At 43.4% G+C, this 14,807-nt stretch overlaps 1 protein-coding gene across 9 annotated transcripts in view; it reads right to left on the bottom strand.

Moving 5' to 3' along the window:
• UBE2E1 (ubiquitin conjugating enzyme E2 E1) overlaps nucleotides 1-14,807 on the bottom strand; it is a 45,481-nt gene that overhangs the window by 30,085 nt on the left and 589 nt on the right. For 2 of the 9 annotated variants that reach the window (XM_064414466.1, XM_064414488.1), the window contains exons 2-3: nucleotides 13,010-13,098; nucleotides 10,867-10,917 (exon numbers count right to left, since the gene is read on the bottom strand). In XM_064414466.1, coding sequence (XP_064270536.1) covers nucleotides 10,867-10,917; nucleotides 13,010-13,098 — 140 coding nt within the window. The other 7 variants (XM_064414444.1, XM_064414453.1, XM_064414478.1 and 4 more) reach the window with 7 other exon arrangements.

The following is a 14,807-nucleotide window of genomic DNA, read 5'->3' as shown; positions in this document are numbered from 1 at the left end:
TGACACCTACAAGCCCAAAGACTAAACCTACTTTATTAATAAAGAACATTTAAACATAAATGGAAATTTACATACCACTTTGCCAACATCAACAAAAATTAAGGAAGTGCTTTACTCTGAAAAATTTACAGTCTAAATTCAGCAACACAAATGCATGAAGGTTAATCCTTCACAAAAGCAAGGAGAAGTGGCTCAGTGACAGGAAACAAGAGCTTGCTTCAAATGGCAAAGCATAAAAAGAGAGGCAAGAAGGGCAGAAGTTGAACATTTTCTGTGGCTAAAAGCCATGTCAATTGGAACAAGGAAATAGAAAAGAGCCTGAAGTTAGTGGAGTGGAATGAGGGACAATGGGGTGGGGGAAGGAGGTCATTTTGTAGGTATTCCACACAGAATGTAAAAAAACCACTTGGGGTCATTTAATTCGGCACCCTAAGCCTGGCAGTGGTAAGAGCCTACTCCTCAGAACAGGTGACAGTGGACACACTCTGCAGTCCACATTCCCTTTGTACTCCCTCAGAACCCACAGCCACTGGATTAGGGGTGCTAAAGGGTGAATGCCTGACTTTTTTCTTTATATCTGTTTATGGACCTGTTGCCCATGAATTTGTTCAACCCACCTTTGAACATCCTGATCCTATCTGCCTCCACAATCTCCTGCAGAAAAGCTTCCATAACCTCACTACCTACGGGGTAGAAGGACTTTAATAGTTCTAAAATGACCTTTTAACAGTTTCAGTGAATATGTGTTTCCAGCATTACGGAATTTACTGAATAACAGCTTTTGCCATACTCCTCTTCCAGTTGCTACAAAAACAAGGTGTACTCCTTTGGGAGATTTGGATTCACAACAAAATTAATTTACAACTTCCTATCTTTAATACTAGTCTTTTTGATTGGGATTGACTGAGTCATTTGCTTCTCTCTCCATTTTCTGCCCTCTTCCTCCATTTCTCTGCCTGCCTTTCACTCTCTCTGCTTGCTATCACTTTCCCAGTTCTCCCCCCCCCCACACTCCTTACACCTCACTAATGTGTTTCTAGGAGGACTCAAATAAAGAGTCACAAGTGACTCAAGCAGCAGTTCAAGGAGGTCTGCAAAGATAGACAGGGGCACCTGCTACATATATTCTTCAATGTATAGTATGTTGTTCCCATATAAGTGCATTCACTTTATTACTAAATTAATATTTTATCTCCCAAGTGGGGGTGCAAAACAATCACCACAGCAAAACTATTGTTGCAACTTGTATGCTTTACTGTTTCAAAAATCTACTCATGCCCAAGAAGAGGGTGGCCCATGGATGGTCCTCCCCATCCATCAAGAGGAAGATCCCGTGTCTTCTGCTCCTTACAGTGCAAGGAGCAGAAAGTGGAGCTAAATTGCTGGAGCAGAAAAAGCATCAGTCTTGTCTCTACTTCTGCCTTTGCTGCAACCATTCCACTAACCAGGGCAAAATCACCTTAGCCACCCTGATGGGCCACCTCTCTCTGCTGTCCCTTATAGTCTCCATTAATGCCTTGTACAATCTTGCTGCCTTTAGTGGTTTTATGTCTTTTTCTGTTCCTCATATGCAACTCATTCATCTCCCAGTCTTACCAATACCTGCAATCTGATTAATCTCACAAGAGAAGTGAGGAGATGGAAAAATTGGAAAGATACTATTCAAAAGAAAACATTAGGATTTCACTAGAGATTTCAACCCTGGGATGCAGCTGAAAGACAAGCAGCAGGGCAGCTGAAGGCCTGGCACTAGTTACATTCAAAACTTAGATCTTCTAGGTCACTCTTGCCACTACGGTACATCTTTCTGCCTGATTTCTTAGGTTACAAGGGCGCTGTTAAAATTCAATTTAAAGTAGGAAGGAAAGCATCACCACAACTTTAATGCAATGGAGAATTCAGTGAGATTCATGATATTTTGAGACTTAGCATAGCTATTTAAAGCCTTCAGTCTTTTCTCTCTCCCACAGTCACACAAGTGTAAGGAGACATAAATACTTTTACCAGAACCCAAAGCACTACAAAATACAATGAGAATCTCAAATTAAGAATTACCCCATCAAAAAGAAAGCTAGACAATTGTCATTGATAAATGGCTTATAGGGAAGACAAGGAGGACACTAACTATAAAGGCTTGTATGCATTACCCAATTTACCTCCTTTAAAAAGGTTACTAAGACACATAGAAAACACTGTGCAAATACAGTATTACAACAATCTGATTGATCAAAAACTTCTGATAAAATGACCTTTTGTGGTACACTACAGTATTGATCTAATTACTTTTAAATTGTATTATTACAACTGTGTACATTTTAGCCACCTTTCAAAACCACCTGCAGCAGCTAAACACTGCTTTAATGAAATAAATTGCACTTTCTCCACCATTTGTAGTCCACTTCTCAGAGTAGCTACACTTGTTCAGAATATAAAATAACATGCTGAAACTTTCTAGAAGTTGTTCACTTGAGAACTGCAAAAATATGAAACCCATAACAGTCATAACGTAAATTAGCAACTTAAAACATCAGTTAAGATATTCTGCATCTAAAACCTTTGAGACAATTACCCTGACAATTTTCCTTGTAGAACAATCACTGTCTCCAATAAATCTGACAAAGTTCTTAGACCGTATCAGAAGTAGGGGTTTTTTTATCAATTCCCCTATTATTAAAAGACACTTCTGAATTCAGAATTAATTTTAATGTCTGGGAGCCTTTTCACTCCTGTGTGCAACTCCTGTGTGGTCCCAGGCATCAAAAGAAAACACAGCAAGCCCCCTCTCCTGATTTCTCCCAGTGAAACACTGGGATTAGCATGCTGACCAATATATTGCTCAGATACCCACAGCAGAAAAATCATTAAATATTAGCAGTTCACTTGCTCCTGAAAGTTCCTCCCCATTTTGCATTTACCATTCTCAGTACCAGATCAAAATTCTTTATGTTTCCAGCAAGTCCAGCAGCTCCAGAGGGAGAGATAAGCAATCTTTTTAAACAGTCATTTACACTGATACAAAGTACAAAACACACCTACTAATATGCTTATCTGATTAGGTCCACACTCCCTTTTGACTCTAAAAGTTGAAGCTCCTGAAGGAATTGAGACCTAAACTCTACCCTGATTCACAGAAACACAGAAGCAAAGAAATCTAACAGGACTCTACATCATTAATCGTCCAGCCTCTTTAATCCAATTACTTCGTATTTTCTCTTAAATGAACTGCCAAAACTTGGCCTGGACCCAGTTCTCAAAACAGCTCAATTTCATCTTACCTGATCCATATTTTCAGATGTGAAACTATGGAAGAGACTGGAGGGAGTGAGAAGATTCAAACACCACATCTGCTCTGAGCTACACTCTGCATTGCCCCACTCTCCTTTTCTCCCCCAGCTTCCTTCCCCCAGAGTCCAGGTTAATAAAGAGCACTGCAAATTGGATATTGAAGTTAAGCATGCAGCTCTGCAACATCTCCTTCTAATGTCAATTAGCCCCTTACACACAGAAAATATGTATTAAATGCATGGTTGCAACCATTACACTTTCCCCAAATGCCTTGGAATTTTAATTGCCTGTTGCTGAAATTTGCAAATTGGCAAGAGAAATAAGAAAACCCCTCTGAATTCTTGAGCACACAGTGCTTATTTTGACAGTTGTAGTTTATTTATAGTACTTGACAATACATGTTCTCTCCTCGGTTTAACATAATGAAGTGAGCATTTAGACCTCCACTGTTAAGCCTCAGAGGGAAAAATAAGTATAAATTTATTTCATTCAAATAAATTTACAGATTGGCAAGATTTTACTTATAATGACTAAATTGCATCATTAATTTAACTTAGTTTGAAGCACTTTGTTTTGTGGAGAAAGCATAGCCCTTAACTTTGAGCATGGTGTGTGCCTGCACAGGTGTGCAGTAATCTCTTAACCCATCCACATAAAATGGATACTTTTTTTAGTATATTAAATGCTTCTGAAAAGGTGCTGTACGGAAGGCTGGTCTGTCATGTACAATTACAGAAGAGTGCAGGCAGAGGCTGCAGAAGTTTCACTATGCACAAACTCACTGATAACCTCGATCCACCGATGTACTGGTGCAGGTGAACACCGTTTCCATCCCCAACACAATCCCCTCCAAGAGGGGGACCAAAGCAAACATCTGCCAGACACAATGACACTGGCTCTCAAAACCAACCCGTTCTTCAGAAACCACAAGGCTCTGGCAACCTGCTCTTGTTGAAATCTTCAAACACAAACCCATCCTCCTCGATCCCCTAGACAAGTCAGTTATCCATGGGTAACTCTGTCTTCATATAAAGAGGCAAGATAGATTCAAGCCCTAAAGTATAAACAGCACACATACATTGTTTCCCATTTACATCTATGAAGTATCATACATACACAGTGTATGTTTCTTAAAACAAAACCAGGCATATAAACTGCTGCTATACACATATCAGTGTAAAAATCTAGACAAGCAGCACTGGAACACAACTGAAAAAACTAAACAAGACTGCGTAACCAAGACGAAATATAAGAATTTGTCAGATAAAACATACATGCAGCATCATAAACACAGTTGCACAGTGCCCTCCAAGGGCAGCAAAACTGAAAGTCAAATAATAAAATTAAGTGATATACAAGGGAGGGTACACAGAAGGGATTTCAATCCTCTTTGTTCTTAGCCATGATACAATTTCACAGCCGCTTTCAAGATTCATCGTTTCCATGTTTGGCATGCAAGAGCACAGAACGCAGTTCATTTGGGAATTACCGAGCCAGGACGTGTGAAGCAAAATCTAACACAGCATCAGCCAGCTCCTGCCACAGTGTCCGAACAGCCTGGCCATCAAAACATTTCTGACAGTTAAAATAAAAACAGAAGAGGCTTCAGAAAAGTTAATTCCTGTAATATTAACTAATCGATCCTCAGCAAAGAAACTGCTCCTGTGCAGCCTTTGTCTGAGTACATCAGGCAGAGGACTTTGCCTGCAGGAGCTGCCCCCTCCACATACTTAAATTCAGCCACTGTAGAAATGTATTATTTTTATGGTTTGCAAGCTAGACCATACACAGCTGCAGAGGATCTCTAAATTAGTTAATACACCATTTCAAAAGGAAGAGTTATTTCTCCAGGGATCACGTGCCAAACAAAGCAAGGAGGGAATGCTGAACCACTGGTAGTTTATATGACAAAAGATATTTTTCAACTACACACAGCACTAATTATGTAGGTCCTTCCTATCGTACACCTGGAAACTTCTCACAGAAAACAGTCACATTTTCAACAAAATACAAGATGAAAAAAGTAAAGAAGACTTCTAAAACCACTTTTGTAAGATGATAATTTCACTTCCCTTAAAGGTGATAATATTTTTTTATTTCTACAAGGAAGCAAAAGCTGGCATTTGTGTCATTCCTGACCTAATAATTTGACTGTGTATACTAAGGAAAAAAGTCATAATGAAATTAAGCTTGTTACTTAGAAAATGTAAACCCAGAAAGTTTATGCTATAGAATACAATTGTGCTGAGGAAGGGCTATTTCGCACATGAAAATAACAAAAAACAACACTGATATTGGAGTTTAACAGTGACAATCCATCCTTAAATAATATGCTAGATTTAAAAGCAAAAGCACTTCAAGCATTATTGGAGTTGAAAGTATTGAAAAAATACATTTGCAAAAAATTACAAGCACCATAAAAAACAAATGTAAGCAAGACAAATGCCAGACCTGCATGGTATGTAGATGAAATATATTAATTATAATATGAAGCTGTTGAGTTCAAAACTGCCTTTGAGCCACACATTTTATGCAGACTTCTCTCAAGCCAAGAAATCTTAATTCCACACTCCAAAGTTTTGAAAACTATTAATATTCCATACATTGTAATGGAGAGCACTTCTCCCCACCATCTTTACTGAGACACATATTTATTAAGTGCTGACAGCTAACTTTCACGAGACTCTCAAGGAGATCTGGTCCTTATTCTGCAAATTTACAAAAACTGGGCTGAAGGTGCCAAAAAACACAACTGTATTTTATTATTATTTAAATAATGAATTTGTGATAGCATTTTCCTCTGAAGCAATGGAAAGCCCTGCAGGCAAATGCCTCTTTCAACAAAGGTTTGAAAATTATTTTTGTTTAAATAACAGCTGGTCTCGCCTATATGGACTTAAATGAGCCATGTGGAGACAAACTTGTTTCACTTCGGCTAAGATAGATTAAAAAACATTAATTCTAGTTAATATCCATTTTGGTCCCTCTACACAGATGGGAAAAATAACATTAAATTACCATGCTTACATACAGTCAATACCAGACACCCAATAAAGCACAAATGCAAAGCCCTGCTCATAATGCAACTGAGCGCACAGTTCCAGCCAAACAGCTCAGCTGCAAGTTAGCTTGAAACAAAAGAGATTTACATTCATTTCTCCACTCTGCCTGAGACTTCCTGCACGACCTTAGTCAAGTCACTTGTTTTCTGTGTGCTGTAACTTCCCACCCCTAAAAATAGGGAAAACCACTTGCTCCATAACCTCCATAACCTTCCTGCACGACCTTAGACAAGTCACTTGTTTTTTGTGTGCTGTAACTCCCCACCCCTAAAAATAGGAAAAACCACTTGCTCCATAACCTCACATCAATAAGCAGATCTACCATCAGGAGATGCTTAGATACAGAGGTTGAATAAATTCCACAAAGTGAATAAAGAGTACTTAAAGCGCAAATTAACTTCTCTTAAAGCTTTGGACACTTCATCACTGAGACAGAAGGAAAGCTTTTGCACAACACTCCTAAGTGTTACCAGCAAACAAAAATCAGGACTGCCTACATAACAAGATAGAAATGTATTTTGACATGTGCAGACCCAAAGCAAAGGCATGACACCTCCTCTGTCACCAACATATACAAAAGACAAAAAGTAAGAAATTTCTAGTTACAAAAGACAAAAAGTAAGAAGTTTCTAGTTACCTTCCTTGAGCTCCAAAACAGGAGTTAAACTCTCTGATATAAAACAAAGTAGGAGAAGAGTTCACCAGATACTCTCTCAAAAGATGTTAAACATTTTAGGTCCAAACAGTCATTCTCCAATTCATATTAACCACTAAACACCTTCTGAACTTGAAAGTAATATTTAACTTTCATAACTCAGTATTAATATCGGGAGTCAAATCATCTTGCAGAAATTAAAGACCTCCAGAGCACTGGCCTACTGAAAATAATGAAGAGGACTAAAATCCATTCAGAAGTAGCTGCCAAACATACATTACACCAGGACACTTATGAGGACAAAGCACTGCTCCCAGCAGGAACCCACGAATTTGCAACATGTATTAAATATACCTTTTTAGAAAATGTTTTCAAGTCCAAAAATCTATGTTTTGAATGCAGGCCAAACAGAGACTGCTTCCATGCACATATTCTGCACCTCTGCACAACTAACTGCACTAGCCTGTGAAAATCAAAATCACAGCCTGAGGAAGGAGACAAATGCACGGGGAGTAGGAGAAATGAACCAGCCAATGACACACAAGCCCAGGTAAACTTCTGGGGGACACAGGCAAGCTATGGAAGAAGCAAGGAAAGTGCTGAGAAGAGAGGAAGTTCTGGAATAAGCTTCCCCTCATATTACCCACATATGTGCAAAAACCACACAGCTGCTCAATCACAGGGTGTTGAGTGTGCTTGGGGTTTGGTTTTTGGTTTTTGTTTTTTAAACAGATGATCTGTGGGTTCCATACATGAAAATACAGACATTGAAAGCTGCAAAAATAAAAATGAAATGTTTATTTTTAAGCTATTTTGTTTGAAATGCCAAATGGTTTGTCATTATTTGTAATTGCATCTTGTATGTCATATTTTATAAGAAGAAAAATACCTCATGTAAGTTATGGTAAAACAATTCTTACTAAAAATCATTCACAACCTGAACCTTTATCTTTCAATATGCAGAACTGCTCTGGGATGCGTTTAATATCCTGAACTCCCATTACTGCAATAAGACTGAAAGAAGAACATCATCTTTCTCTCTCCTCTTTCTCCTCTGCAAAAGAGTATTTTGCAGTGAGGCCAAAAATTAAAGCACAGCCAACCATGAACTTATATCAAACACCAGACACAGAACAGGGGAAAATACAAACATGGTGGTGGGGGGTGTAAGAACAGATGTCCAGAAAAAGAAAAAATATTAAGATGTTTCCAACATGACACAGGATACAGTTTCAGACAAACATTTTCGAGTGTGACATGAGGCTTTGGCAACCCCTAAAACTGACAGTACAACAGGTAGTACATGGCATCATACATAATGCTTTGAATATGTAAGTTCTAAGACTAAATTTGCAGGAAATAGCGAGATGCCTAAAAGGAGAGGACTGGCTTCTCCTCCAGTGACACCTGAAAAAAGTCTGTAGAGGAACAAAGGCAGCAAGAGATATGAGGGGCAGGAGGTCAGAGAAAAGGTTAGAATAAGCAAAGCCATAAAGGCAGGAAACTGAAACTAAATTCTCGATCTATGTATTTAATACCTCCTTCACAGCATGCCAGTAATGTTCATATGAAAGGGAAAAAAATATAAAGAAAAGCCGTGACACTGTTAGCAGGCTTCCCAAGAACAAATTCTGGCAACCTTAAACATCATGCAGCAGAGCCAGAGTACCTAATTTGCTTAATCTCCTCACAGTCACAAATTGACAATTTCTTTTTTTTCTCTTTTCTTTTCACAAGAGGTGAACTTTCCCCACAACTGCAATAGCTGAAACTCATCTCACTGTTGTGGCAATCGGCACCTGCCTGCCTTTTTACAAACCAGCCACTACAGGGGCAAACTCCCAGTGCTTGACTGCACAACTGGAACCTTGTTAGCCATAAGCAGAGCTGCTCTTCTTGGCTCTCAGCACCGTGTTTACAGAAGTAGGATGACTTCACCCCAAGATGAGCAATACCAAAACTCCTTTGGTCACACATACACGCACAACAAACCCCTTCACTCACGTTTTCCTACCTATCAACATATTAAAAGGCAGTAACAACTACACCAGTTTCATGCATTACTTGCAGGAGCTGGCAACCTTCACTGTCACTCATCTGAAAGTCAAAAGGAATGCAGAATACTTTTAACTCCACTATGGATGAAGATTAATCATCGCTATTTGTACTACGAACTAATTTTTACCATTAGAAATATTTGTAAAGGGTGAAATAACACAAACTTACTATGTGGGCCTTGAAGCACATTATCTTCAATTGTTTTTGTAATTTAAAAAGAAAACCCAAAACTATACTGCATTTTGACAAGTAGTTTGCTAGTTCATCTTTACCTGTGAATGAATCCAATTGAAACAAGGACAAATTAGGGCTCTAATATCATTTACACAAACCTTCAGAAGAAACATGTAATCTAACGTAGTCATATACAATCACAGCTTTTGGATAGACTTGCAAAGCTCAGTCTGAAGTCTCAGCACCTTGACCATCCAAAAAATTAGTGTTTCTGCCTAGTTTCAAACTAAAACCACCACACTCAATTTTCTAGAGAGCAAGCAACAGTGCCTGAGATGTGCTTCTGTGTTTCTTTCCCATGAAAATCAGTTTAAAGTGGGAGGAGGAGGGAAAACCATGCAGACTTCGTCCTGACACAGAGCTGGGATGCACACAGGACATATCTCCAGCCCAAGAACTGGAAATTTTGTAATATTCAGGTAAGCCATTACTGTCCCTAAAACAATATCGTCACAACTAAAGATTTCAAAACTTATTGGTTATCATCCCAACAGCACAAAAATCTTCTTAGTATCAAATTAGATGTCACACATCACATTCAATCTCTCCTTCAATTAATTATGATCCTAGGGACTGGTACTGAAAAGGTGGCTCTGGACCTGTCAGGCTAACTCTTGTGCTAATGCCTCCCCACAGACTAACAGTGGCAAAAAGCTTCAATAAAAAGGTTCACGTACATTTGTGGGTGGAAACTCAATACAAAAAAGACCAATTTAAACAGTTATTTATAAACATAATTTTCTCTGATTTCTGTCATTACCAACATCAAAAGACATCAAACCTCAGCTACAGCAAGAAGATGGGAACAGAGTTATGTGTTGGCAGCTAGAGCAAACACAGACCAGACCAAAAGCCTCTTTCCTCTTGGATGAGCAAGTATAACCAAATATGTTACACTACTACTGCCTCCTCCCCAAATGCAAAGAGGTTCAGTGACACCATGCAATGAAACAAATCAACCTGCCAGAGGTTTTAAAAAAACAATGCAAGTTTCTAAAACATACTTAAAAATAAGCTGCTTTATAAAAGGCAACAGAGTATCCCTGCTTTCTGTTTCATCAGCTAAGATGCATGCTCCAGTGGGGCATCCACTGAGTGACGAATTCGCACTTCACTTCCACTGTCAGCTGCTGTTCACAACAGAACGCTTAGCTAAAAACCTCAGAGCATTCTCTGCTTCCTTGGCAGGACTCTTATTTATATAAGATTAGCGCAGTCAGGCATTAGATTTATAAACCAAAACCAAAAACAAACAAGAAGAAAGTTTTCACACTCTTCTTTATATATTCAGTTTCTGAAACGTACACACACAAAACAATACAACATATTGACATGCAATTGTTAAAAAAACAAAACAACCCCCAAAACAAACAGAAAACTGGTCAAAACACATACAATCTCTGGAGGTATCCCCATCTGGAAACTATTTAAAGCATTCACAAAAGTACTGCTGGCCACCTAAACAGCCGTTCCTCTGCTCCATCCAGAGCCTCTGAGGGCAGTTACAACACACAGGCACACTTCAGCCCATCACCTTCCCCCACCCTCCTCAGGTAAGGAACCGACACCAACCTGCAGTTGGGAGGTGGATCTAAGGTGATGTCAGCCAATTCCTTCTGAATCCTGTGGCAATAAAGCAAGAAGGAACAAAGGTAAGTCACTGAGTGGGACAGCAGTTAACACATTCTCCTTGCAGACACACTGTCACTGTGAGCTTGCACAGTGCATAAGAGAGGCACTCTCAGCTCTGGCCTCCCACCAGCCCAAACCCCTCAGCAGGACAGGCGCCCTGCCCTGTTAAAGAACAGGCTGAAAAGCACACAGGCATCGTGCACTGAACCCAGACAGGTGCACCGCTCTGCGCTCCCACAAAGATGCCAATGGCACAGTGGAAAAGACTGTCCTCTTTGCTCTGCCAACCAGCCTGTAAATGAGGGGAAACCTCTGCAAATGTGATGCACCAAGAGGAAACTGCAGTCTGAAAAGGAAATTTGTCTTACGGGATTGAGAGAAACAGTCGTTGCCAAATTGGCTCCCTCCTCTCTCCCCCAGCTTCTCATCACCATCCTGAGAAAAAAAATCCACAGCCCTGAGGGAGTCAATAACTGCGCCATTCTCAAGGACACTTTAAGGAAGGTGAATATCTATTTCCGACGCTCCTGCACTTCCTACCACCTTCAATTCTCCCTTCTCTTCACCCTCAAGAGCCACACAACACCCCCACGTCCCCCCCCTAGGACTCCAGACGCTCCCTCTCTCCACTGTGCTCAGCCAACACCCTGTCCTCCCAGCCCAGACTATTCTGGGCTTACGCTGCTTTTGCCACAAAACGCCCAACCAGCTATCATCCTCTTCCCTGGAGTCCCATTAATGTCACTCAGGCTTCCCTTCCAGATTTCCCCACCCAGCACTCAGCCTGCCTCCCTTCTCCTTTAAACTCAGCCAGCACCTCCTGCCACTTGTCACACACAAGAACCACAGCCTTTCCACAGGAGGCAGTTTAAAATCTTCTCCTTTAGAACAGTGAAGGGCACAACACGTAAACACTGCTTGCCACTATCTCTGTCAGTTTGCCATGGAAACCTGCGGAGTGGAGATCTGGAATAACCAAACCGCCTAAATTCTACAAAGCCACAGAGAACTCAGTTGCTACGACAGGGCATTTGCATAAAACCCCAGTCACTTTAGACACCTACTGATACAACCTCTCTGCTGCTTGGCAAAGCTGTTCAGTGAGATGGTTCATTATTCTTACTGAAGTACTGCAAGTTTGCTTGAAAACCTCCATTTGTCAGCTTAGCTCCCTGGAGCAGGATGGTGCTGAATTCAGGTGACACACAGAATAAATAAGAAAGGGTAACTTAAAAAAAAAAAATAGTAGCTCCAAGAGTCTGTCCAGGTGAAGAAAACTGACTGACATAGCTGCTCTGGAATTTCTATTCTATGCAGGTGTCTCTCCCTACACATTATTCTGGAATAAAAATTACTTTATTCTCAAAAAAAGCCCAAACCCACTCTGTGCTGTGAGCAAAGACTATTTCAGAGCAGAATGTCCAAAAGTGGGCCTGCTGTGGATTATTTATTTCAGTTAGCATCCAACCATACACAGAAAATTCACTCTAAGTGATGAGCAGACAAAAATAACAGTCATGTATTTGTTGGTAAAGATCTGGGGCTGTATTACACCCCTCGCACTGCAGTGCACTCCTCCAAAGCAAGCAAACTCAAAACTTCACAAACATTAATTAATCTCCAAATCAGTTCTGGAAAGACAAAAAGACACTCTGGACTCCAACCCACAAGAGAGCGAAACAGATGTTGAAATGCAATGCCTTACTTGGGACCATACAGCTTCCAGTGGCAGAGAAAAATATAAGGTCTAAATGTCAATTCTACACCATTCCCATAACAAACACTAGTAAGGAAAAAGGAGAAGACAGCAGAAATAAATGAGGGTCAGAATAACAGCCCAGAAGAAGAAAAGCCAGGAAAATATTTGGAATAAGCAGGAAGAGAGACCAGAAAGCAGTGAAGTTGGGCAGAGACTCACTGCAGCGAGACACTGAAAAAAAGTGAGACAATAGCAGCTTCATGTAGAAAGGTTGAGCATAAGAGCTAGAGATGAGGAATGGGAGCAGCAGGGGAACAGCACAAAATAAAATGAGGAAGAAGGGAAGATGCAACAAATCAGTGAGAAAACTGACTGCAGCCTCACCTTTTGGCACTGGTAGATAGCAGTTTAGAGTTTTTACTCATGCTGACTTTGCTTTCCTTCTTCTTAGGCGTGCTTGTCTCTTTCTCAGTCTGTTGGTTGGAGGATGAAGATGAGGAGGAGCTGGTGCTGGCCCTCGAATCGTCATCCGACATAGCGACCCCCCCACCACACACCCCAACCTGGAGAGGAGACACCATGGGGCGTGGGGAACAAACAGTGAACACAAACACACACAGAGAAAGGCTGCTGACAATCTCGATCTGTGTTTGGGTCATGCTCCTTTTAAAGGATCCTCGTGTCTCCCTCTCCTCTCTAGGCCCTACAGCCATAGCAGGAGCAGCAATAGCTTCCCCTGCACTAGTAACACCGAGGAGCAGGGGGAAAGGGACTTTAAAAGCTTCCTCTCAGACAGCAAGTGCGGAATGAGAGGAGACTGGAACGAGGACAACTGCGAGGATCAGGGAAGCTCAAAGCAATTCTTTCTAATCTCCCCCAAACTGCACACACAAGAGGAGCCATCACCACCCACCACTATCGAGCCTAGGGGTGTAGGAGATAAAAATGGAACAGCTCCGGTCCCTTGGGTTCCCGGGAGGCACATGGGGGAGGCAGGAAGGGATGGGGCATGGGGGGTGCCCGTCGCCAGTTCTAAAATGGAAGTGGGGCATCACTGGCAACACAGGGAAGACCCTGGCAGATTTGTGACCTGTGGTGGGGAAAGCCCTGCCTGCTGGATAACCCCCGTCTGTGGGATCGGGCGCTGGAAGCCGTGAGGGGAGGCGGGCAGGAGGGGAAGGGCTAAGCAGGGAGTGGGGGGCACTGGTGGCACCCACCGAGGCCCACCGCACCGAGGGGCATATGCCAGCGGAGGGGAAGGGAGCAGAGGGTCTGTGCCGGGGGGGACGTGGGGGGAAGCAGGGCCAGGGCCTACGAGGGGCGGGAGTGGAGGGCCCGGCGAGGCCGGTGTCAGGGAGGGGGGCAGCGGGGGCCAGCGGGAGGCAGCCCGGCTCCATGCGGGCACCCCGGGGGCACGGGGCAGGAGGGCGAGCACGGCGGGCTACCGAGGGCAGGTCCGCACTCGAGAGGGGCGAGAAGCCGTCGGGAGGGATGGGGGGGCTGGCAGGGCACCCCGGGAGAGTTCGGGGGAAGGGCTCGGGGTGCAGCCGCGGGCCCGGGGTGGGGGGGGGGGAAGGCGACACACGGCCGCCTCCCTCCCAGGGCCACGGGCCCCCGGGGAGCTCCCCTGCCCCGCCGGCCGAGAGCCGGAGGGGGCCCGGCCGAGCTGCCCCGGCCGCGGGCCCGCAGGGCCGGGGGACAGCGGTACCTGACAGCCCCGGGCGCGACCCCCCTGCCCCGCCGGCTGCCGCCCCATCGCCGGGCCGCGGCCGGCCCTGCCCCTCGCCCCTGCCCCCGGGGAGGGCGGCGGGGGGTGCCCCGTCCCCCTACCTCTCCCTTTGTGTCTGGCTGCTCCTCCTCGGTGCGGCTGGGCCTGGCCACTCGTGTCTCTCTCGCTGGGAGAGAAGCGGAAGTGCTGCAACAGCAACTATTAAACAGGCAATGGCTTCCCTGGCTGCCTCCCCCACCGCCGAGCGGGGCTGGGGGGCGGCGGGGCCGGGGCGCCACCCGGTGCGGAGCGGGGGGCGGCGGGGGCGGGCGGCGGAGCCCCAGCTCCGGGGATGGAGGGGGATCCCGGCCGTCACGGCCCCCTCTCTTTCCCTTCCCCCCGGGGAGGGAAGAAAGGGGCACACGGAGGGGGACGTGAGTTTTTAATGGAGACCCTCTGAAAAGTAACCTGCAG

The sequence above is a fragment of the Passer domesticus genome, chromosome 1 (genome assembly GCF_036417665.1).
Source record: "Passer domesticus isolate bPasDom1 chromosome 1, bPasDom1.hap1, whole genome shotgun sequence".
Taxonomy (NCBI): Eukaryota; Metazoa; Chordata; class Aves; order Passeriformes; family Passeridae; genus Passer; species Passer domesticus.
The sequence above is the reverse complement of the archived record's forward strand: the minus strand, read 5'-3'. Positions and strand labels throughout refer to the sequence as shown.